General features: G+C 56.9%; 1 protein-coding gene across 4 annotated transcripts in view; it reads left to right on the top strand.

Annotated features, from left to right (window-relative positions):
• Positions 1-22214, top strand: part of SLC38A10 (solute carrier family 38 member 10) — a 45604-nt gene that overhangs the window by 16877 nt on the left and 6513 nt on the right. For 3 of the 4 annotated variants that reach the window (XM_040456648.1, XM_040456647.1, XM_040456645.1), the window contains exons 9-12: positions 3723-3834; positions 4902-5008; positions 16546-16702; positions 21938-22105. In XM_040456648.1, the coding sequence (XP_040312582.1) occupies positions 3723-3834; positions 4902-5008; positions 16546-16702; positions 21938-22105 (544 nt within the window). The remainder of the gene's footprint in view (positions 1-3722; positions 3835-4901; positions 5009-16545; positions 16703-21937; positions 22106-22214) is intronic. The other variant, XM_040456646.1, reaches the window with a different exon arrangement.

Here is a 22214-nt window from a genome sequence, read left to right as displayed (position 1 = left end):
CAGCTCATGTATTTGCACGTGTGCATGCTCTTTCTCTCTCTCAAAAAAAATTAAATTAGGGGCGCCTGGGTGGCGCAGTCGGTTAAGCATCCGACTTCAGCCAGGTCACGATCTCGCGGTCCGTGAGTTCGAGCCCCGTGTCAGGCTCTGGGCTGATGGCTCAGAGCCTGGAGCCTGTTTCTGATTCTGAGTCTCCCTCTCTCTCTGACCCTTTCCCGTTCATGCTCTGTCTCTCTCTGTCCCAAAAATAAATAAACGTTGAAAAAAAAAAAAACTTTAATAAAAAAAAAATTAAATTAAAAAATGGAAAAGCTTTGATTAAAGTGAAATCTTTTATAGGGACTTATCTTAATTAAAAATAATTTTTTATATATTTTATATGTTTATTTTGAGAGAGAGGGAGGGTGCATGCACACACGCGTGCACAGGAGAGGGGCAGAGAGAGTGGGAGAAAGAATCCTATGTAGGCGTGTGCTGTGAGCACCAAGCCCGACCAGGGCTCCATCCTGAGAACTGTGAGATCGTGACCTGAGCTGAAATCAAGAGTCAGCACTCAACTAACTGAGCCACTAGGCACCTAGGAATTTCTTTAATGTTTATTATTTTTTTTAATTAAAAAAAACAATTTTTAGGTTTACTTATTTTGAGAGAGACAGCACAAGCAGGGCAGGGGCAGAGAGAGCGGGGAACAGAGGATCCAAAGCAGGCTCTGTGCTGACAGCAGAAAGCCCGATGTGGGGCTTAAACCCACGAACCACGAGATCATGACCTGAGCCAAAGTCAGACACTTAACTGACTGAGCCACCCAGGCGCCCCAAATGTTTATTCATTTTTGAGAGAGAGCGTGAGTGGGGTAGGAGCAGAGAGAGAGGGAGACACAGAATCTGAAGCAGGCTCCAGGCTCCAAGCTGTCAGCACAGAGCCTGATGTGGGGCTCGAACCCATGAACCGGGAGATCATGACCTGAGCCGAAGTTGGACGCTCAAACGACTGAGCGACCAGGCACCTTGGGATTATTATTATTATTACTTTTCTAAGCCAACTTTGGAGAGAAGAGCTGGAACGAAGGGGTCTGTTCACGTGGGGTGCGTGGAGAGTGTCTGGGCAGCGAAGGCCCGCTCCCATGACTATACAGCCCCCTGCTGTCATCCCCAAAACAGCGATGCAGCAGGAAACTGGGCCCTTGAAGCTGTGGAATGTGTGGGAATGTGGAAGAGCCACTTTGTGACGATGGCCAGGTCGGCACTGGGGTCGGCGCCCGGTGCTCTCCATGCTGGTGGAACTTAAAGTTTCAGCAGTTTGACAGAAGCTTCCAGAAGAGGCTGAGTTTCCTTCACTTTCATGTGTGCACTCAGGGCCCTGCTTAGCCCTTTATGAGACATTTTCCCATGCATGGGTTGGAACTGGAAGTTTCTCTCGGCTCTGTGTTGCCAAGTCAAAAACAGAAGTTCTGTGTCACAGTTCGTGCCCCAAGTTGTGGGAGTCCGCGTCCTTCTCGGGAGCCCACAGCCTCGCAGCTTCTTTTGCAGCTTCTTTCCGCGGCCGTGTCTTGTGACTCTGGCCTGAGGTCCTTGAGTCCAGTCTGCGGTGTCAGCCAGGACTCCTGGTGGCCGCACAAGTTCCACGTGAACTGCTGAGGCCGCGGGGCAGGTGGGGAGTTTGGGGTCTTGAACTCCAGGAGACGGGGGGTCCAGTAGCCAGATTGGGTAGGGTGGGCTGCCGGGGCCTCCAGAAGAGCTAGAGTGGGGCCTGCTGTCCACGTGGTTGGCATGCGCTCGAGGCGGCCACCCCCCAAACCCCCGCCCCCACCGGTGGTGCCACCAGAGACGGCACCTCGTGGGAGAGGCTGAGTCCTGAAGGACTGGCTGTCCTTCCACCTCCAGTTTGTCCCCCTCACCCCCTGTTGTTCAGGTACCTGGGCGCCAGGCATGGCATGACGTCGCACTTTGTCCCTTGGGGGTGGTGGCTGGGTCGTCTCCCCGCCCCACCTCTGCACTGTGAGTTGCTCGCGTCCATCTTTCACGGTCTGTTGCCAACACACGCTTAGTGTATGAGCGGCATTTGTGCCTCTGTATATAATGCATTTTTATCGTTTACGTTATTTTTTTTAATGTTTATTTTGAGAGAGAGACAGAGCATGAGCGGGAGAGGAGCAGAGAGAGAGGGAGACACAGAATCCGAAGCAGGCTCCAGGCTCCGAGCTGTCAGCACGGAGCCTGTCGCGGGGCTCGAATCCACGAGCAGTGAGATCATGACCTGAGCCAAAGTTGGACACTTAACGGGCTAAGCCAGCCAGGCACCCCAATTTTTATCGTTTAAGAAGTAAAATCCATAGTGGCATTAGAGGAAATAGTAAATCAAGGAAAAAAGCTCAGGTGGCTGGGTGGCTCAGCCGGTTGAGCATCCCATTCTTGATTTCGGTTCAGGTCAGTATCCTGGGGTCCTGGGATTGAGCCCCACGTTGGGCTCCATGCTGAGCACAGACCCTGTTTGAGATTCTCTTTCTCCTTCTCACTGCCTTGTGCTCACGCCCCCCCCCCAAAAATAAAGACAAATAAATAATTTAAAAGGTTCTCTCTCTCCCTCTGCCCCTCCCCCCCACTCGCATGTTCTCTCTCTCTCTCAAATAAAAAATAAAAATTTTAAAAATGAAGAAAGAGACTTCATCTGTGTCTCTCCGTCCTCCCACAGATGATGTGGCAAGTGTGTGTCTCTTTAGAGTCCTTCCCTGAGTGCACTCCCGTCTGTGAGTGCGTGTCTCCAACGTGTCAGCCAAACACCTCCCCGCCCTTGCTCTGGGTCCCAGCTCTTGTGGGTGCTCCGGTCGTTGCGGGGCGTTCACGCGTGACCTCTCGGGGGTTGACTCTGTCCCGACCTCCTCTGCACATGGAGCTTCCCCTTCCCCCCCCTCATCTTGGAGTACCGGGTAGGTTTCTAGGCAGGAGTTCTCGGGTCCAGAGGGGTAGCCCTAACACCCCCCCTCGCCAGACCAGGTGCGAGCCGTCCTCCTAAGCCGCTCAGAAACTCGGGCTGCGGCCGTCCTAAGAAAGCCGCCTGCGTCAAGGTCTATTCTGGAAATCGGGTGCTTTGAACTTCTGGTTATGGAAGGTTCTGAGGCTCCCCCGGAGAGGTGTTTCCCAGCCCACAAACGGGAACCGCGGTCAGCCCCTCCTGTGTGCCCAGCGCTGCTCTGGTGCGCGAGCCTTGGTTACACTGCGCGGCGTCCTTTCCTTCCTCTCGGGCTGCGTGTCCAGCGCCTGGAAGGGACAGTGGGTGGCACCGGGTGGCACGAGGGTGTGCCGGGAGTGGGCGCCCCGGGGCTCCCGCTGCGCTCTGAAGCCATCAGCCAGTGTGCGCGGGGCTGGGGCTGGGCTCTGGTGTCCGTGCTGCTACCACGCGGCGCTGTCCTCCGTCTCTCCCGCGGGTTGCTCTAAAGGAAGACGGAAGGATCTGCCGCTCACGTGTCGAGAAATGGAGTTCTCCGGTTTCCCTTCCCCGCCGGACGTGAGGCGCAGCCTGTGCCTTCCTGGCGTCTCGCCGGTTTGGGTTTCCGGTTCCCAGTCACATTGCCAAGCCGGGCAGTGCCGCGTCTGGAGCTCAGCTGGCGGCCTCGTCCTCACCCGTCGGCGGCACAAGGCAGGGCCCTTTGAGGGCGTCCTGGCTGGAGCGCGGGGAGGAGATCAGTCATTTTGAAACCTTTGTTTTTGTTTTCTTTCACCCAGCAGAAAGATGGCACCTTTACCGCTGGGGGGTACATGCCCCCTCTGCGGTTTAAAGCGCTCACCCTCTCTGTCGTCTTTGGAACCATGGTCGGTGGAATCATGATCCCAAACGGTGAGTGTTGGGGGGAGGCTGCTCCGGGGCCCGATCTCCTGCCGGCCCTCTGCCTGTCCCCCGTCCTCCCTGCGTCCCTGTGTTACGCATAGGGACCCCGGAGCCGTCCCTGCCTGGAGTCTCATTCAACCAGGACACATCCCAGAGTCTCATGCCACCCTCCCTGGTGTTCTAGAACAGTCTAGACACCCTCAGTGAATCTTTGGCACCCCAAGAAAAGCGTGGGACGAACGTCTCAGCGTCAGGGAACCACAAGCACACGCAGAAACCTGAGCACTTGAGCCCTGGGTGGAGACGGAGGTGTGGGGACGCGGGCCCGGTTTGTGAAAACGAGGGGCCGCGGCAGCTCCTGTGCTCTTGACTCCCGGTTTTGATGACACATCACCGAGGGAGGACCCGAGCGGGGTCTGAGCTCTCAAACGCGTTCTCCCGGACACGCAGAGCTTCCTGCCATCGGATACCCGGCGGGGCCTGCGTGCGCTCCCCCCAGGTAACCGACCAGGCGTCCGCACTCCATGCGTCCTGGCTTCCACACGTCCGAGGACCCGTCCTGCTCCGTCTCTCGCCGAGCGAGGCGGAGGGGGTGGTGATTTAAGATGAGCCATCCGAGAAGCCCCTGCTGGACAACCACGTGCTCTGGGAGGAACCAGGGCGGTGCTCTCAGGGCTCGCTTTGGGCCGGACCCTATGGAGAGATGCCCGCTCCTGCCTCGCCAAGGCCCACACGGTCGAGGGAGGGAGCCGCGTTGGCCCCATTCCACTGGCCTGGAACTGAGGTGCAGGCAGCATGGAGCTAGGCTGAGACTCCACGGCCGGGAAGGCATGGCCTCTTGGCCTCTGGTTCCCCTGGGGCCGCCGGCCCCACACCGTGCCCCCCTGTAGCCTCGGACGGCGTCCCCTTCACTGTGGCTACGGGAGGGGTGCCTCCGCTCCCACTCGTGTTCTGGAGGCGTGCGTGGAGGGGCCTCGTGGCAAGGGGCTTGCTCGCCTGGGCCTGCTGAGAGCTTTCATTCGGTCCCTTGCCGGAGCCGCTGGCCCTCACCCCTCCCTGTTGCTTCCTGTTCCCAGTGGAGACGATCCTGGGCCTCACGGGCGCCACGATGGGAAGCCTCATCTGCTTCATTTGTCCGGCTCTGATCCATAAGAAAATCCACAAGAACGCCCTTTCCTCCCAGGTGAGTGTGGCTCGGCCCCTCGGGCTGGGTCTGGGCTGGGGGCGAGGCGGGGGGTCGTGCTGTCCCACGAGGGCTTCTCAGGAGGTGAGGTCCTTGGTCCGGATGGTGCAGGAGGCACAGGGCCAGGCCACACCACTGCCATGCGGACGTGGGGAGGTTCCCGGGGGCCAGGTGTGTGTGTCGCACCAGCTTCCTCAGCTGAGCACCGAATACCGGAGTGCTTTTGTGCGACCGTGTGTCTGGACGGTGAGTGGTGCTTCCGTGAGTGCGTGTGCGCTGCACGCTTCGCACCCCTCCCCCAGCTCCCCCCTCCCCCCCTCCCGCCGCGGCACCCCCACTGTCTCCCTGGACCGCGTGATGGGGTGCCCTCTGCCGCGTGGAGACAACTGTGACGACTGTGTGTGTGCCCGAGTGCTGGGATAGACTTGCCTCTTGCCAACCTGGTAGGGGCTTGCTGAGTTCTTCCCCCCCGGTGTGGTTTGGTGACTGTTTCAGGAGTACTGTGTACTATGCATACAGCAGAGCCCCTAATTCTCTGCGCACAGCCTGACCCCTTGCTAAGTGCACCCAGCCACAGAGCCACTGTGGCAGGTTTAGAACATTCCAGCACTCGAAGGCTCCCTGGGGTGCCTCACAGTCTTTCCCCTCCAAAGGTTACTGCTCGTCTGTCTTCTGATCTCTTGGAAAAACTTTGCCTGTCTTCGAGTTGGGGTAAATGGAGTCTAACAATGCGTGTTTGTGTAGGTCTGGCCTCCTTACCCAAGCGTCACATCTGCGACCAGCTGTGTCGCCGCGGGGTCGGGCAGCTTGCCTCTTCTTGCTGCGTGACATCGCATGGTTCCCCCAGGGCAGACGGTGGGGCCCTCCACGAGACTCTTCTGTGCTGTGCGTGCAGCACGTCGGTGATTCACTGAGGCAGGGGTAGCGGGTCCCGGGCTTACGTCCCCCCAGCTTCGGCAGCTTTTGCCAAACTTCTGCCGGTTTTCCAAAAGTGGTCTTCTGGCCCCACATTAGAATTCCAGTTGCTTTTGCATCTGCTGTCCTGGTCACAGATGCTAGTCCTTCCGAGGGCTGTGCGGTGGCACCTCGTGTGGGTTTTAATTTGCAGTTCCCATCCGGCGTCTGCGTGGCTCAGTCAGTTGAGCGACCAACTTTGGCTCAGGTCACGATCTCACAGTTTGTGAGTTCGAGCTCCGCGTCGGGCTCTGTGCTGACAGCTCAGAGCCTGGAGCCTGGAGCCTGCTTCGGATTCTGTGCCTCCCTCTCTCTCTCTGCCCCAACCCACTCGCATTCTGTCTCTCTCTCTCTCAAAAATAAGTAAACATCAAAAAAATTAAAAAACAAATTTGCAGTTCCCAGATGACTAGTGGTGTTGAGCCCCCTCACATGGGCATGTCCGCCGTGGGAGCCTCTGTGACTGCCTTTCACATCTTGTCCCGTTTCAGCTAGTGAGTTGTTGGTCTTTCTTTTTATAAAGTCTTTTTTTTCTTTTTAATTTTAAAAATTTAATTTAGTTTATTTATTTTAGAGAGAAAAAGAAAGAGTGGCACAAGGGACATAGGGGGAGAGAGAGAGAGAATCCCATGAAGGGCAGAGAGAGAGGGAGAGAGAGTGCAGAGCCGGAAGCAGAGCTCGAGCTCACGAACCGTGAGATCACGACCTGAGCCGAGGTTGGATGCTTAACCGACTGAGCCACCCAGGCGTGTTGTCTTTCTCTTAATGATTTTGTGGAAGTTCTTAGAAGATTCCGGATCTAAATCTTTTTTCAGAAATACCTACTGCCGATGTTTTCGCTCTTGGCGACCTTTCCACTTCCTTCGTGATACCTTTTGACCAACAGCTGTTCTTCATTTTAGTGTACTTCAGTTTGTCACCCTTCTTTTGCTGGGCGCTTTTTATGTGCTGTTTTAGAAACGTTTGCCCACTGCAGGGTCCTACGGGTAGCCTCCCGGGTTAGACTCTGGAAGCTTTTATCATTCACATTCAGATGCACACTCTGTCTGGAACGGATGGGGAGGTAGGGTGAGGGCTTCTAGCTGATTGCACCCTCTGTTTCCTCATTTTCGTTCTGTCTTCTTTGCCCACGGTTTCTCTTTAGATTTCCAGACCTTTGGGGTTCCCGGTAACCTTTTGTACTACTGTTTTCAAGCACGATCCCCTTGTGGTTGGAGAACATACGCTGAAGAACTTGAATTTCAGCGCTTTGACATTTCTGAGGCTTGTTTTGTGTCCCAGCACGTGGTCTTCTCCAGTGGATGCTCAGGGCCTGTGGGTGGTTAGACCGTTTACTAACTGCGATTTTCAGATCTTACGTGGTCTTGCTCGTTTTTTGACCTCGTGTATCAGTTAGGGGAAAGATAGGACAAGTCAGGCTGTAATTGTAGGTTTGTTTATTTCTCCTTTTAGGTGTATCAGTCTTTGCCCTTTATCTTGAAGCTATGTTATTAGGAGCATATTGTTTTAGGCTGGTTGTTTCTTGTTAAAACTAACCCTTTTTGGGGCGCCTGGGTGGCTCAGTCAGTTGAGCAACCAGCTTCAGCTCAGGTCATGATCTTGAGGTTCATGAGTTCGAGCCCCGCATCGGGCTCTCTGCTGTCAGTGCAGAGCCCGCTTGGGATCCTCCGTCCCCGCCCTGTCTCTGCCCCTCCCCTGTTTGTGCTCTCAAAAATAAACAAACATTTAACATTTTTTTTTTTTTTAAACCCAACTAACCCTTTTTCCTGTGAAACCGTCTCTTTTTATCTTCGGGACTGCTTCTGTCCTTAAAGTTGGTCTTGTCTGATATAGCGTGACTAACTTGACTTTGCTTTGGATTAATATTTACACAGTATAGTTTTCTATCCTTTTTTGATTTCTCTATGCTTTTTCTATTTGTGGTATGTCTTAGATAACAGCATGTAGTTGGCTTTTGTAGTGTTTTGTTTTTATCCAGTTTGTTAATAAGAGTATTTAAGATAAAAAAAAAAAAAGGGTAAGATTTTTTTTTTTTTTTAAAATTTATTTATCTTTGAGAGACAGAGTATGAGCAGGGGAGGGGCAGAGAGGAAGGGAGACACAGAATCCGAAGCAGGCGCCAGGCTCCAAGCTGTCAGCACAGAGCCTGAGGCAGGGCTCGAACCTACAAACCATGAGATCATGACCTGAGCCGAAGTCGGATGCTAAACCGACTGAACTCAGGCACCCCAAGATTTTTTTATAGGGAATATAATTACTGATTTGGGGGGGATTAAAACTTCCGTCTTACTCTTTGTTTTTTATTTGTCCTATCTGTTCTTTTTTTGTTTGTTTCTTTCTTGCTGACTTTTGGATAAGTCAGGCATTTTAAGTATTCGTCTTTTTTTTTTTTTAATTTTTTAATGTTTATTTTTTTGAGAGAGAGATGGAGTGTGAGCAGGGGAGGGGCAGAGAGAGAGGGAAACACAGAATCCAGAGCAGGCTCCAGGCTCTGAGCTGTCAGCACAGAGCCTGATGTGGGGCCGAACCCCTGAACCATGAGATCATGACCTGAGCCAAAGTCGGACAATTAACCGACTGAGCCACCCAGGTGCCCCTTAAGTATTCACCTTTTTATTTTTCTCTTAGCTGGAGTTGCACGTTTCTGTTCTAATGGTTATACAAGGCAGTTTAATATGGATCTTAGAGTTGGCTATAAATTATTTTTCCCATTTCCCGGATAAGACAAGTATCCCATGATATTTTGCCTGTTTATCTTCCTTTAGCCTTTGGTGCTGTTGTTTTTGTGTATTTTAGTTTTACAACTTCTTTTTTTATGTGTATTTTAATTACATATATATTTTAAACATCACAAGATACCGTTACTGTTTTAAGTTGTCAGTGTTATTTATATTGATCCTTTGCAGCCTCTTGGTTTTCTGTCACTTGGTCCTGTCTTCTGGTGTGCTTGGTAGTTTCTGTTTGAGAACTGGTAGAGATTCTGAAAGATGCTGCCTTCCAGCAGACAGAGGATGGGCAGGAGGCCTGTATTCAGTTGAGGTGAGTCTGTTTGTGGTTTGCCTCACTCCTAGGGCACAGCCCTTCCAGGGTCTCAGTTCAACGCCGTCGCCCTCACACTGCTAAATTCTCTGCTTAGCTTTGATTTTCTTGGCAGGTGCTCCTTGCGCCTCTCTGCGTAGCTGGTAGCTGGCATGTGCCTTGGGGAGAACTGCACACGGGGTGTGGGTGCCCTTCTCCAAGGATGGTGGCGCTTGAGTTCTGGATGCTGGAGTGCCCACACCCCTAGCCCCTGGTGCCCGCCTTGCATGTTGTGCCAGCTCCAGGCTGCTGCTCTGTTGCCTGGTGCTCAGTGCCACGGGTCGGGAGGAGCTGGGGCCTCTGTGCTGGCCTCCATCCTCACGGGCAGTCTCAGTGGCCCAGGTTGTCTGCCGCTATCTTCAACTCGGTGGTTTTAGTGAGTTCTGGGAATTAACTAGCCCATGACTGCCAGATTGCACATGTTTTTTCCTTCATCGAGTCCCAGAGTTTTAGTCCCTCAGACGCTTATAAGGGAAAAAAGTCATTGTTAGAAAGGCCCACCTCTCAGTATGATTTTTAAAAATTCTTTTCCTCGGTTCTAGTACTGTCATGACTTCATTTTTTTCCCCTTTGAATCTTTGATCATCTGTGTCTTATTTTGGGGTAAGAAGCAAAGCCGACTCATTAGCTGTCGCTCTGTCCCCGACGTGCCATGTTACTGCTCCCACGTGTATAGATGCTTCGTGTGCATGGGCCTCACGTGGGACTTGCATTCAAAGGTACCGCTGGTGGGGGTGCCTGTGTGGCTCAGTCAGTTAAGCCTCCCACTTTGGCTCAGGTCATGATCTCATGGTCTGTGAGTTCGAGCCCCACATCGGGCTGTGTGCTGACAGCTCAGAGCCTGGAGCCTGCTTCCCGTTCTGTGTCTCCCTCTCTCTCTGACCCTCCCCCATTCATGCTCTGTCTCTCTCTGTCTCAAAAATAAATAAACGTTAAATAAATAAATAAATAAATAAATAAATAAATAAATAAATAAATATAAAAAGCTCACTCTAGGGGCGCCTGGGTGGTTCAGTCGGTGAAGCGCCCGACTTCAGCTCAGGTCATGATCTCATGGTCCATGAGTTCAAGCCCCGCGTCGGGCTCTGTGCTGACAGCTCGGAGCCTGGAGCCTGCTTCGGATTCTGTGTCTCCTTCTCTTTCTGCCCTTCCACCTCTCATGTGCGCGCGCACTCTCTCTCTCTATCTCTCAAAAATAAATAAACATTAAAAAATTTTTAAAAACAAAAAAAAAGTACCTCTGGCCTGCCCTGTCGTGCAGCCGTCCACGCTGCTTGCTGCCATGGCCCGTGGTAGCGCACGGGCCCCTGCACTGTGACGCATCGTTCTGGAGACTTTTTTTAAAATTTGGATCCAACTATTTTTTTTTTTAAGGCGTATTTATTTTTAGTAATCCTACACCCAGTGTGGGGCTTGAACTCAACCACCCTGAGATCAAGAGTCACATGCCCACCCCCCTGGCCTCCTGACTGAGCCAGCTAGGCACCCTGCCCTGGAAACGTTTTAATTCTGATCTCTTGTCCTCACTCTTATTAATGACATTTCTGGATGTGCTCGCCTGTGCATTTTCCATATGAATGTTCGAATTAGCCGATCTGACTCTTAACAAAACTAAATCCAGCTTTTTGGTTTTTGGTCGAGTTGGAATTCACTGAAACTGTAGGTTAATTTGGAAAGTGCCATCTTTCCGTTCTAGCTGATCTGCAGTGTGTACGGAGCAGCCTTCCTGGGCGTCCTAGGGTGTGGTGTCCTGTCCGCCTCTCCCAGGCTGTCCCGTGCATCTGCGCCACCGGGATCTCCTTTTCTGCTTGTGTGTAGGGGCCTGTCTCCTTCACATGTCAGCTCTTTACCCACCGTACAGGGTCTCTGATAATCTCACCTCCTCCTTTCCAGGGGTTTCGACTTCTCTTTCCTCGTGTGTGTGTGTGTGTGTGTGTGTGTGTGTGTGTGTGTGTGTCCTGCCCCTCTGGCTGTGGTGCTGGCAGTGGGAGGGGCTGGCAGTGGGAGGAGTGGCAGTGGGAGGGGCCTCGTCACTCAGCGGGGACAGCTCCTGGTCTTTAACCGGTGAGCCTGGTGCTGGCTGTGGCTTCGTGCATGGAGAATTCCAGACATTCACACACCTCTGCACATACACCTACATAAACACACACGGAATCGTGGTGGAGAAGCCCCTCCCTGTGCCTGCTTTACTGTGTTTTTTTAATTTTTTTAACATCTATATATTTAGTTATTTTTGAGAGAGAAAGAGAGAGCAAGTAGGGGAGGGGCACAGAGAGAGGGAGACAGAATCCCAAGCAGGCTCCAGGCTCTGGGCTGTCAGCACAGAGCCTGATGTGCTGCTTGAACCCACGAACTGTGAGATCATGATAAATTGTTTTTTAATGTTTATTTATTTATTTTTGAGAGAGAGAGCCAGCAAGTAGGGGAGGGTATGGTTTTTTAAATCTAGAGAGCACATTGAATTGTATTAACCATTTGTGGAGAAGGTGGTTAAGTTTCTCCCTCTGACTTAGTGCCCTGGTGAGTTGTATCACAAGTCAGTTCTGGAGTGGACCATCTGACCGTGGCCTACCTTTCACCTGCTGCTGCCTTTTGTTTGCGTTCTATTTCCGAACATGTAGCTTTCTTTTTTTTTTTTTTTAATTTATTTTTTTGTTTTGTTTTGTTTTGTTTTCAACGTTTATTTATTTTTGGGACAGAGAGAGACAGAGCATGAACGGGGGAGGGGCAGAGAGAGAGGGAAACACAGAATCGGAAACAGGCTCCAGGCTCTGAGCCATCAGCCCAGAGCCCGACGCGGGGCTCGAACTCCCGGACCGCGAGATCGTGACCTGACTGAAGTCGGACGCTTAACCGACTGCGCCACCCAAGCGCCCCCCGAACGTGTAGCTTTCACATGTTGAAGAGAACATCTCCCAAGGGACACACTTGGAAATGTGGCTGGAGGTCGGTGCGCATAGACCTGGGGCCCTGGGGGCACCTGCTTGGCTCCTGCCTCCTTTCTGTCCCAGGAGCTCCAGGTGCTGCTCCTGTCAAAGGCACAGACTGGGCATCAGGCCCAGGGTCCACTCTCCCCAGCCCACCTGAGTGCTCTTTGACACAACAGTGCTTGTCCCTGGACACCGGCCTGGACAGGAGCTGGACTGGGGGTGCGTGGGTGATGGGTGTGTCGGGGCGGGGCTGCAGAAAGTCCCAAAAGAAGGAGTGTCCTGAGAAACATTCTGGAAGAAGGAGCAAGGACTGTGCAAACACCATGAGCCCTTAGTGAACCGAAAAGGAACATTATCTGCCATAGTGCATTCATTCTTTATCTTGAGAATCAGAGACTACATTAGAGTGTCTGTCCGGTCCTGACCTAGGTGGAGGGTTCTGGAATTGGCGCGCTGCGTCCTGGAAGCCAGCAGGGGGCTCAGGAGCCATGGGAGGGGCCCCTGGAAGAGAGCAGAGGTTCTGCGGGCGCCCAGGGCACGGCCTGTGCAGCTCACCGGTGCAGCCGTTCTCCGGGCGCCCAGCGGGCAGCAGCTGACCCAGGCAGGGCCGGAAGGTTGGCTCTGTGCTCCTGGAAGGGCGCGAGTGAGTGAATGCACACCGAGTCTTGGGATTCCAGTGAGTCACCCCACGTTGCCTGCTGACCTCGACCGGAGCCCGACGCCGGAGACCCTCCGGCTGGGATCTGTGGGCTGGGGCCGGAGTGCCCGTCAGACACTGGCCGTGCTGACCCGGAGACCAGAACCAGGGCGTGTGGCCGCAGGCTGGCCCGAGCCCATCTCCAGGTGTGTGTTCATCGTTGAGGTGCAGAATTTGAGCCTGTGTGTTGTTCACATAGGCTTCCGTGTGCGAAGTGCAAGGGAACCTTTTCCGTGCCCCTGGGTGCCTTTCTCTCTGAGTCCGAGACCTCAGCAGATCTGGAGGTTACAGGTCACGGCTTGAGGGGTGCCCCGGGACATCATGTCACGTGTGGCCCCCAGGCCAAGCCCCTGGTGTTGCCAAGCCTGGGCCAAGCCCTCAGAATGTCTTTTTTTTTTTTTTTTTTTTTTTAATTTTTCTTTAATGTTTATTTTTGAAAGGGAGAGACAGAGTGCGAGTTGGGGAGGGGCAGAGAGAGAGGGAGGCACAGAATCCAAAGCAGGCTCCAGTGTCTGAGCTGTCAGCACAGAGCCGGATGCGGGGCTCGAACTCACGAACAGTGAGATCAGACCTGAGCTGAAGTCAGACGCTTAACCAACTGAGCTCCCCAGGCGCCCCAAGCCCTCAGAATGTATTGTGTCTGTCTCCTCCTGGTGGTCCGGCAGGGGGACTGTGAAGTCAGAAGGCTGGCCCACTGGGCACACTCGTGAGCCTTATCCTGTTGGACGCACACAGGGCTAGACCCGGAAGGGGTTGGGCTTGGGGCTTCCGGGCTGAGGCTGAGGCTGAGCTCCAGGGACTGGAACTCCCTACTCCCATCTTAGGCCGTGCACCCCTACACTGCTGCTCCCTGTCTCTCCGCTCCTGGCCCGGATGGCACAGAGCTCGGCTCCTTCCTCCAGGAGCAGGGCCCCTTATCTGGGACTTGAGAGCACCCACCATCATTCCTGTTTGCACATTGCGTATCCAGCCTCCAAAGGCCCCGGGAGCCCTGGGCCTCGTAGAGCTCCAGGCTGTGCTCATGGGCCTGTGGTCAGCACGTACTTGTCATGGCTGCCTGGGGGGACTTGGGCGGCACCTGTGCCCTTTCCCAGTGCCCGGCCCACCTGGGGCGCCCGGCACCGTCGTGTGGCCGTGTTCCTGCTCCTTCCTTGGCTCCGGCCGACTCTTGCCTCCAACGTTCCTGCTCGCAGATGGCGGTCTGGTCACCTTGTGAGCCATCACCCTGTGGACCAAAACTTGCCTGGCGTCCGGTGTGGTCCCCCAGTGTCCTCACTGGCACCCGTGTGCCATTAATCTCGCGGCTTCCCCGAAGCGGGAGCGGCTCTGACTTCCCTGCCCCGGGGCTTCTGTGGGCCTGTGGTGTTTCTCCAGAGGAAAGGTGAGGGTAGAGAGCTGAGACGTGTGGCTCCTCACAGAGCCTCTGGTCGGTCCCGCGGGCTGCTCACGCTGGGGACAGCAGTCGGCTGGCGAGTGCCCCGCAGGGCCCGGGGCTGGCATGAAAACCAGGCGTGTCAGGAGACGGGTGGGGTCTCGGTGAAGGAGGCGCAGGGACTGCCACTGGGTGGGGAGCGTGGGTGGAGCTTTGGGCCATGTCCTACGAGGAGGGGACTTGGGACGTCCAGGCCGGTGGCCGGGGCAGGCGTCTGCTTGGGACCCAGTGGAGCTGAGCTTGTTCTCTGGAACCTCTTGGTCCCACGCAGGCCCTCCTTTATAAAGCAACCTTAGGTTGTGACCTGTCAGTCTTCTTTGGGAAGCTCGGCTGTCTCCCGGTACTGGTGGAGTTGACGTTTTTTATTTTTATTTTTATTTTTATTTTTATTTTTGTTTTTGTTTTTAGTTTTTATCTTTTTCAATAAAAAATTTTTTTTTAATTTTTTTAAGTTTTTCTATTTATTCATTTTGAGAGAGACAGAGTGAGCAGGGGAGGGAGGGAGAGAGAGGGAGAGAGAGAATCCCAAGCAGGCTCTGCACCATCAGCGCAGAGCCCGACGTGGGGCTCAAACTCACGAAACCATGAGATCGTGACCTGAGCCGAAACCGAGAGCTGGGTGCTCAACTTACTGAGCCACCCAGGCGCCCCCCCCCCAAAAATTTTTTTACTGCTTATTTATTTTTGAGAGAGAGAGAGTGCGAATGGGGGAAGGGAAGAGAGAGACGGAGACCTAGAATCCGAAGCAGGCTCCGGGCCCCGAGCTGTCGGCACAGAGCCCGACGGGAGGCCTGAACTCACGAGCCGAACTGTGAGATCATGACCTGAGTCGAAGTGGGAAACTTAATCGACTGAGCCACCCAGGCGCCCATGTTTTTTATCTTGTGTGGGGTATTTTTCTTTTAAGCCTAGAAAGCAGAGTGTTACAGTAAGTCCTTCAGAGTCACGGGGGAAATGACTTTGGTCATCTCTGGACACCATCTTTGCTCCACGAATCTTACCTTCCCGGAAAGATGTCGTGTGCTAAAGCTGAGCATGCTCAAGCAGGGTGTGAGCATACTTGGCGGCGGCAGGGGTGGGGGAGGTCACGGTCAGGCCCTCTTGACCCCAGTCTGCAGATGGCTTCTCCTGCCTCCCAGATCTTGCACGTACCTCGGGTAGCCCCACTGCACCTGACTGTGGCAGGTGGGTGGGGGGTCGCTTCTGGGGGGCTCTGGGAATCCATAGGCCCCCCCTGAGCCACAGCTGACCTCGGAAGCATGGCCTGCACTTGGCCTGTGTGAGCGCCGAACCAGCAGGGTGTTTGGAGCGGCGGGGCAGAGGTGGACCTGTCCTGGAGGCTCTCCCGTCGCTCTCGCCCACCCTTGTGAGTGGGGGCCTTTCCTCCTGGGACCGCCCCTTCTCCAGCTGTGTTGGACCCAGAAAGGCTCACTGGTTATTCTGAACGGATACGTTTTAGAGTCGACGGACGTGCCCTTCAGAAAAAGGTATTGAGTTCTGAGGCTCAGAGTGCGTGCAGGTGAGTGGCAGGCTCTCCCTGGCTCCTGGGGCAGGTCGCCCCGCGGGCTCCTCCCCTGCGGACTCTGCAGGACCAGAGTTCCTGCTCCCCGGGGAGAGCCTGGTGGGCCGGGCTTAGGCAGGGCAGAAATAGCAGCATCCACTGCTGTGGCGGCACAAATAACGCAGCGTTGGTCCGACGTGTGCGCGTCTTAAAATAGCTGCAGGAGGAGACGGCCTTATATAATGTGGGGTTTGTCGTACTGAATTACTGAGGGCAGTGTCTGTGACGAGCCGCGGCTCCTTCACGGGAGGGACGGGGTCGGGGATGAGGCCCCCCCGGCGGTCAGCAGCGCCTCCAGCACCGCTCCCTGGGCGGCCCCGATGGCACCCTCCTCTAAAGAGGTCGCGGAGCCGCCGCCTCCATGGCTTTCTCTCCGTCTGTGCCAGCGGCCCTGGGCTCGTCCAGCTCAGTGGGTGACGCTGGAGGCGGACGATCGCACCCGGGCTGTGCGGAGCCAGGCCCCCAGGGGCCTGGGCCCTCTGCAGGGTCATTGGGTGAAGGGTGGGAGGCGCAGGGGCCCCCTTCGAGTCGGTGACGGGGCCTGACCCCTGCAGCCACAGGTGCACGGGTCCGGCTTGGGGGTCAGCTGTCTGCAGGCCGCCCTCAAGCTGCCCTCACGCGGCCCCCAGCCCGCCCTCCCCCCACCGCCAACATGGCTCAAGCCGGTTTCGCTGACGATTCGGTCACGTTCACCAGTTAGGAGCCACCGTCTCCCAGCAGCCGGCGTGAGTGGCCGGCAGGCTGGCGGGACCATGGCCCGTGTGCCCTGTGCTCCCCAGCCCCTCTTGCTGTGTGCTGTGCCCACTCGCCCCCTCCTCCCCTGCGCAGGGCAGGGCCGCAGGAACTGCCTGACCCCTTTTGCTCTTGGGTCTTTGTCTCGTCCAGGTGGTGCTCTGGGTTGGCCTGGGCATCCTGGTGGTCAGCACACACACTACCCTGTCCGTGAGCGAGGAGGCCCCTGTGGACTTGGCCGAGGAAGCCCCGGCCGGCCGGCTGGAAGAGGCCGAGGGCATCATAAAGGCAGAGGCAGCCCGGCTCCCAGGTAGGCAGCTCCCAGGTGCGCGGCTCCCAGGGGCGCACACGGCCCCGCAGCCTCCTCGGGGCACCCTGGCGGCATCACCTCAGGGTCGTGGTGTGCAGAAGGCGCTTTCCAGGTTGTCTCACCTGCCCCTGTCCTGTTGGGGTGATAAGTGGGGCAGGGGGCCTCCAGGGCAGGGTACGGCCACCTGCTTGCCAGGGGACAGATGGCAGATGGTGGGCAGCAGACAGCAGGGTTGAGATCTCCTTGCCCACCATTCGGTGCGCCCACAGGTAAGCGGATGAGTGGGTGTTACCACATTTGCTTGCTCTGTTGTGAGTTTGTAGGGTTCGAGCCAGGTTTTGCCTGGACAAAGTCAGCAACGCCCTTGGCTTTGTTTGATGTTCCGCATTGCTCTCGGCACCCCCGCCTCCGCCCCGACGTCGATGGGTGATGACCCACGCGGCCTGCTACATCCGTGGGCCGGCCTCGGAAGGCCCGCTGGGCTGTGGCTCTGTCACCCCACCTGTGGCTGTGCCCATGGGGTGCAGGGTAGTTTCTGAGCGTGATTTTCCAGGGTACAGAAGGGGGTCCATTGTGTCCGGAGTCGGAAGAGAAGAGGTTTCTTTGAGCCTGTGGTCCTTCCAGGCAAAGCTGGGAGGCGTGCGGGGAGGACCTTCTCCGTGCTGGGCCCTCACCCCCAGTGGTGGCCCTGCACGGCGTCAGGCTTGGGCGCCGGCGGGCTGTGCTTCTGTGGCAGCGTTCACTCCGGGGGCTCCTGCTCTGACGACAGTTGTATGCGTCCGAGCTAGCAGTGCGCCTGTGCGTGTCTGACTCCCCTCCCCTGCAAAGAGACCCCCACTTGGATTGAGATTCGCCAGGCTGCCTGCCAGGCTTACCCCTCGGGAGGAGGCCTCCTAGGGGAGGCCGTTTGCTCGTGGGTTTCAGGTGTCTGTTGACGCCGATAGCTAAGGAGTGCCTGCCCTAGGTGGGAGCCCCGGTCTCCCCACCTACCGTGACTGATAAGAGAGAAGGTCCCAAAGGGCTGGCGAGAGAATTGCCAGCGGTTGGAGGCACGCGGCCCTTGGATGTGTTGCCGCGTCTGTCTCCGGCCTTGAGAGCCCCTGGCTGCGTCAGTGCACCCCACAGACTCCCCTACGGGAGTGAACAGTCTGTCCTGCGGCTCAGAGGAGCCGGCTCTGCTCTCTTCTGCCTTCTCGGGGTGGCGGGGGCCGGCGGAAAGATTCCCCTTCTGGGATCTCTACGGAGAGGACCCCGAGAATGGCAGCGTTCGCCAGGGAAACAAATCAGGGTGGTCGGAAGCTGCCTGAGCGTCCCACCCTGAGTTGCACGGGTTGGGCAGTTTGGATGGAGAAAGCCCACTTGAAGAGGGAAGTGGGTGGCCTGCACCTGCCACGTTGACAGCCTGCCGGGTCTCTCACCACCAGGCATCTTGTGTGCTTTGGGGATGATCCTGGCAGAACTGGACTCGGGCACCGGTGTCCCCATCTCAGCCGGCTGTGGGTTTTCCAGCATCCGTCGGCACCCGGCTGCCCGTCCCCGTGGCCGCCGTAGTCCACGGCCTGTGTCAGCAGCTGCATCCTGTCATGGAGGCGGGCTGTGGGCCCTTGGCTCACCTGGAGCCCGCCGAGGGCACATCTGGTTTCCATTTCTTCCACGAGGCTGTAACGAAACACATGGCCCCCCTTGGAACCACATGCCGTTTGTTTTTAGCGCGTTCTCCGTTTTTCTCGCCTCGGCCTCCCCCGTAATTGATGGGTTGCCTCGTTGAAGCAGAGCTGGGACCTCGGGGCCTGCCCCGTCCGTGTGCACACCCTGTCGGACTTCTGCCCGTCAGCCGGAGTGGGGTTTTATTGGTTTCTTTGATGTTGGAGAGGCCAGAATGGTGCTGGCTTTCCTTAGAGCCCCAAGCGGGCCCCGGGACAGATGATGGCGGTCCTGCCCTGCTGGGGACACACGTAACCGGCACCCATGGCCGGGCACCCCTGGGGAGCAGAGCCCCGGACGTGCAGGTGTGGCAAACAGCGAGTGTGGAGGAACGAGGTTGCTGATCCCCGTGAGGCAATTATCTGTTAAAAAGGCTAATTAGGCCATTTATCTCCTCTATCTGATGGCACCCTAGAGGGTCTGGCTGGGCAGGTCGGGTTCTGTAACTTGTTTGGCTCCCTCCTTTGAATGCGCCACGTCCCCTCTCCTCTTTCCCCTCCCGGCGTTCCCTCCCCGCCCCGCGTCCCCACTGTGTATGTGTCAGAGCCCCGTTGGCCCACACTGTCCCCGCCAGCGCCCTGCGGGGGCACGGCTGGCTTCTGCTCTGTGGGGGAGGAACAAGAAGGGCCAGGACGGGCCCTGCGGGTGTTGGGCCGGAGCGCGGGCCACACGGTGGCCGTGCCTGTGGACTCAGGCAGCAGAGGGTGACGGCCGGCCCGAGTGGCAGCTCGCCACTGGGCCCCCTCGCCCCACGCCCTCTCGCCCGAGGACTCGCCCCTGCACACAGGCGCGAAAGCGCGTGCACTCTGTGACAGATGCCAGCGCGTGTGAGGGGGACGTGGCTCCACACGCGTCCGCCTTCTCTCAGCCAGGGCAGCGGGGCCCCACCTCGGCTCTCCCGGGTCCCGGCCGCTGTGCCGCCCCCATGGTTTCTGCCCGTGGCGGGACACGGCAGTGAGATAGCTCCGCCAGCCCCGCTGTGCCGGGTTCAGGGGGGACCCGTGGGGCAGGGAGGGCACTGCCCCCGGTGTGCGGCCCTGAGCGACCTGGACCTGCCCTCGGAGTCCCCCCTCCAGCTGCTCTCCCAGGAGAACCGGGCCCGTGGTGGTTCTCGCACCCTCGGGAAGGCGGGAGAAGGCTGTCATCGCGACGCGGTCAAGTCCAGGACAGTGCGGTTCAGACAGAAGTGCTTGCTAAGCCGCTCACAGCAACGTCCAGGCAGGTGTTTCCAAGGCGCGCTGGAAACCGGTCACCAGAAAGTTCCCTAAAAGCGGGGCCCGGCTTCCTCAAGCACCGTCAGGCAGCTGCTCTTGCTTTATGAGTACGTGGTCCTGGGGCCCTGTGCGTGTCCTGAATCGGGGTTCCCCTCCAGTTGACAGGGACCCCGTGTCTGTGGACTCGGGCGTGACTGGAAAGGTCCCGTTACTTTGGTGCTTGATGGTCTGAGGTGATTGCCTTCCATCCTGACCACTGAGTGCCCGGAGAGAGGCCTGTGATGCCGGTGATCAGCGGCATGTATCCCAACTCAGAACGGGGTTCTGGAGGGGAGAGCCAACAAGGAGGCACCCCCAGTCCCTGGTCCTCAAGTGCAGACTTCCTGGGGGCAGGGGGCAGGGCTGCTCTGGGGGCTGGGCCCCCCCCCAGACTGCGTCCCCGATTCCAAACACAGAGCCCAGGGCACAGTTCCGGGAGCTCCTGGCGTCCAGCTCACTGAGACAGAATCACGGACTCGATGCCTATGCTGGACGCTGGAAAGGGAAGTCTGACGAGTAACCGTCTGTCGGCCTGTCTTGGGGCGCTCCCAGCCCGCAGCACAGTCAGGAGGGTGCGCGGGTCCCTACCACCAGGCGGCGCAGTTCTAAGTGTGGCACAAGGCCCCTGAGAACCAGCCCGCCCCGCCCCGGGCAGCATGAGGCACAGACACGGCATTTTCCTGGGTCGTCAGCGGTCGCTGGTAACCGGGAGCCACGACCCTGAGGCTGAGTGACGGGGTCGCTGGAGAAGCCAGGGTGCCTCTCTGCTCACTGGGCCATTTCCTGTGTGTGCGGCCCCGGCAGACTGGTGAGCACGGGCTGCTTTTCAGTCACTGATTCCGAGGGTTTGTTTGCCACGCCAGGAGGCGTGGCTGGCAAGCTGTGCCCTACGAAGAGCCCCGTTCTAGGTGAGGAAGGACTGGTTGTTGCTGTGGACAGTGATGCTGGGGGTCAGGCCAGCAGCTGGGCGGGGGGTGCCCACACAGGGCTCCCCTCGGCCCAGACCACGCAGGCCCTCCCTGCTCTCGTGGCGGACTCACCTCGTTCCCTGCTGAGACAGGACCGCGCACAGGTCTCTCGGTCCCGTGCTAGCATGGCGGTCTTCTCTGCTTTCCTGTGTTTTTCCTTCCTCTCCTGGCCTTTTTTCTTAGCTCTGTAATCCACTGGTCAGACACCTTGATTTATTGGCGGTTCCTGTTGGAGCATGGGGCCCCGGGAAGGGGTTAATTGTGTGCCGGCGACCAGAACGTTTTCACCTGCCCAGGCGACTTCACAAGCTTACTGTTATCAGCCACTTGGTTAAGCTGTAGAGTTCGGAGTCTGCTTCCTGCCGGCTCGCCCCCGCCACCTGGCAGGGCCCCAGTTTGGTGAGGGCGTTATCCCAAGTTGTCGTGTGAGCGTGCCTCCGCTGGCTGGCACGTTGGGTCGGCCTGGGTAATTTCCTTGGGGAGGGGCCAGGCCCCGTCTGAACAGGATTGCTGTGACCCCAGCCTCCCCGCCTCGCCTCCCCGCAACACTGCTCAGGCCAGCAGCACTGCTGCCCGCAGAGGACGAGTTGGGAAGCAGAGGGTGACATGGCGGGTTTTTTGGGTTTTTTTGACGTTTCTTTTCCCAGGGTGTTTAGTTTCTGCCACATTTGCCTAACGTTTTCAGTGGAGACCATTTCCTAAGAGGCTCCGTTTTGGCCCCGGCGTGTGGGCCCCACGGTTGCTGTGCAGGTGGTCTGTGGCTCAGGACGGCTGTGTGGGGACAGGCCGCGGCACTCAGGCCGGGCCAGGGTGCCGCTTCCCAGGCTCTGCTGCTTGCCCTCGTCTTCCTTGGACGCTAATTTTCACCGTCTGCAGTACGACGTGGACAGATGGCACATCGGCCTCCCTAAGTGTCTCCCGTTTCCGTGCTGGCCTGCAGCAAGGGCTTGAGTTAGGGCAGGGTGGTGGTTCCGGAGAAAGGGGGACCCTGGGCCGATGCCGGTGAAGCGCGGGCTCGTGCTGCCATCTGGTGGTGACGGCCAGCGTTACGTGGAGTGTTGCTCTTCTGCACCCAGTTAGGTGTAAATTGCATCTTGACCTATTTTTGTTACGAATACACGTGAAAGATGACGGCTTTCTGTGCTACTTAGCTGCTAACGAAGGAGCAGGAGAAAGATAACTGCTGAGGCTCTGCCATTCGGCCAGGAAATGTGATTACTTACAATCTAGGGAAAACCGCCCGGTTCCCGTGCCGATTGGCGGTGTGGCCATGTGGAAACCCTGCTCAATTAGCTGCGCCGTGCTTACAGGCCAGAACCCGCTGGTGGACGTGGCCGAGGACGGCCGAGACAAGCCGAAGCTGCCGAATAACAAAGAGGAGACGGAGCAGGCCCAGATTAAGGGCCCTGTGAACGTGCCCCAGAGGGAGGATGCCAAGAACAAACAGGAGGAGGTGCAGCTGGACCGCCCCGGCCAAGGTGGGGTGCGCGCCGGCAGGGCGGGGGAGGGGCCTGCCTCCCTTCTGGTCCTTTCGGCCTCCTTCCTTCTTTGATCCAGGTGGCTGTTCCTCCCCTGGCCACAGCAGCC

This window comes from Herpailurus yagouaroundi, unplaced genomic scaffold, assembly GCF_014898765.1.
Source record: "Herpailurus yagouaroundi ecotype Mexico unplaced genomic scaffold, PumYag 217, whole genome shotgun sequence".
NCBI lineage: Eukaryota > Metazoa > Chordata > Mammalia > Carnivora > Felidae > Herpailurus > Herpailurus yagouaroundi.
Note: the sequence above shows the minus strand (reverse complement) of the source record. Positions and strands in the feature narration are given on the sequence as shown.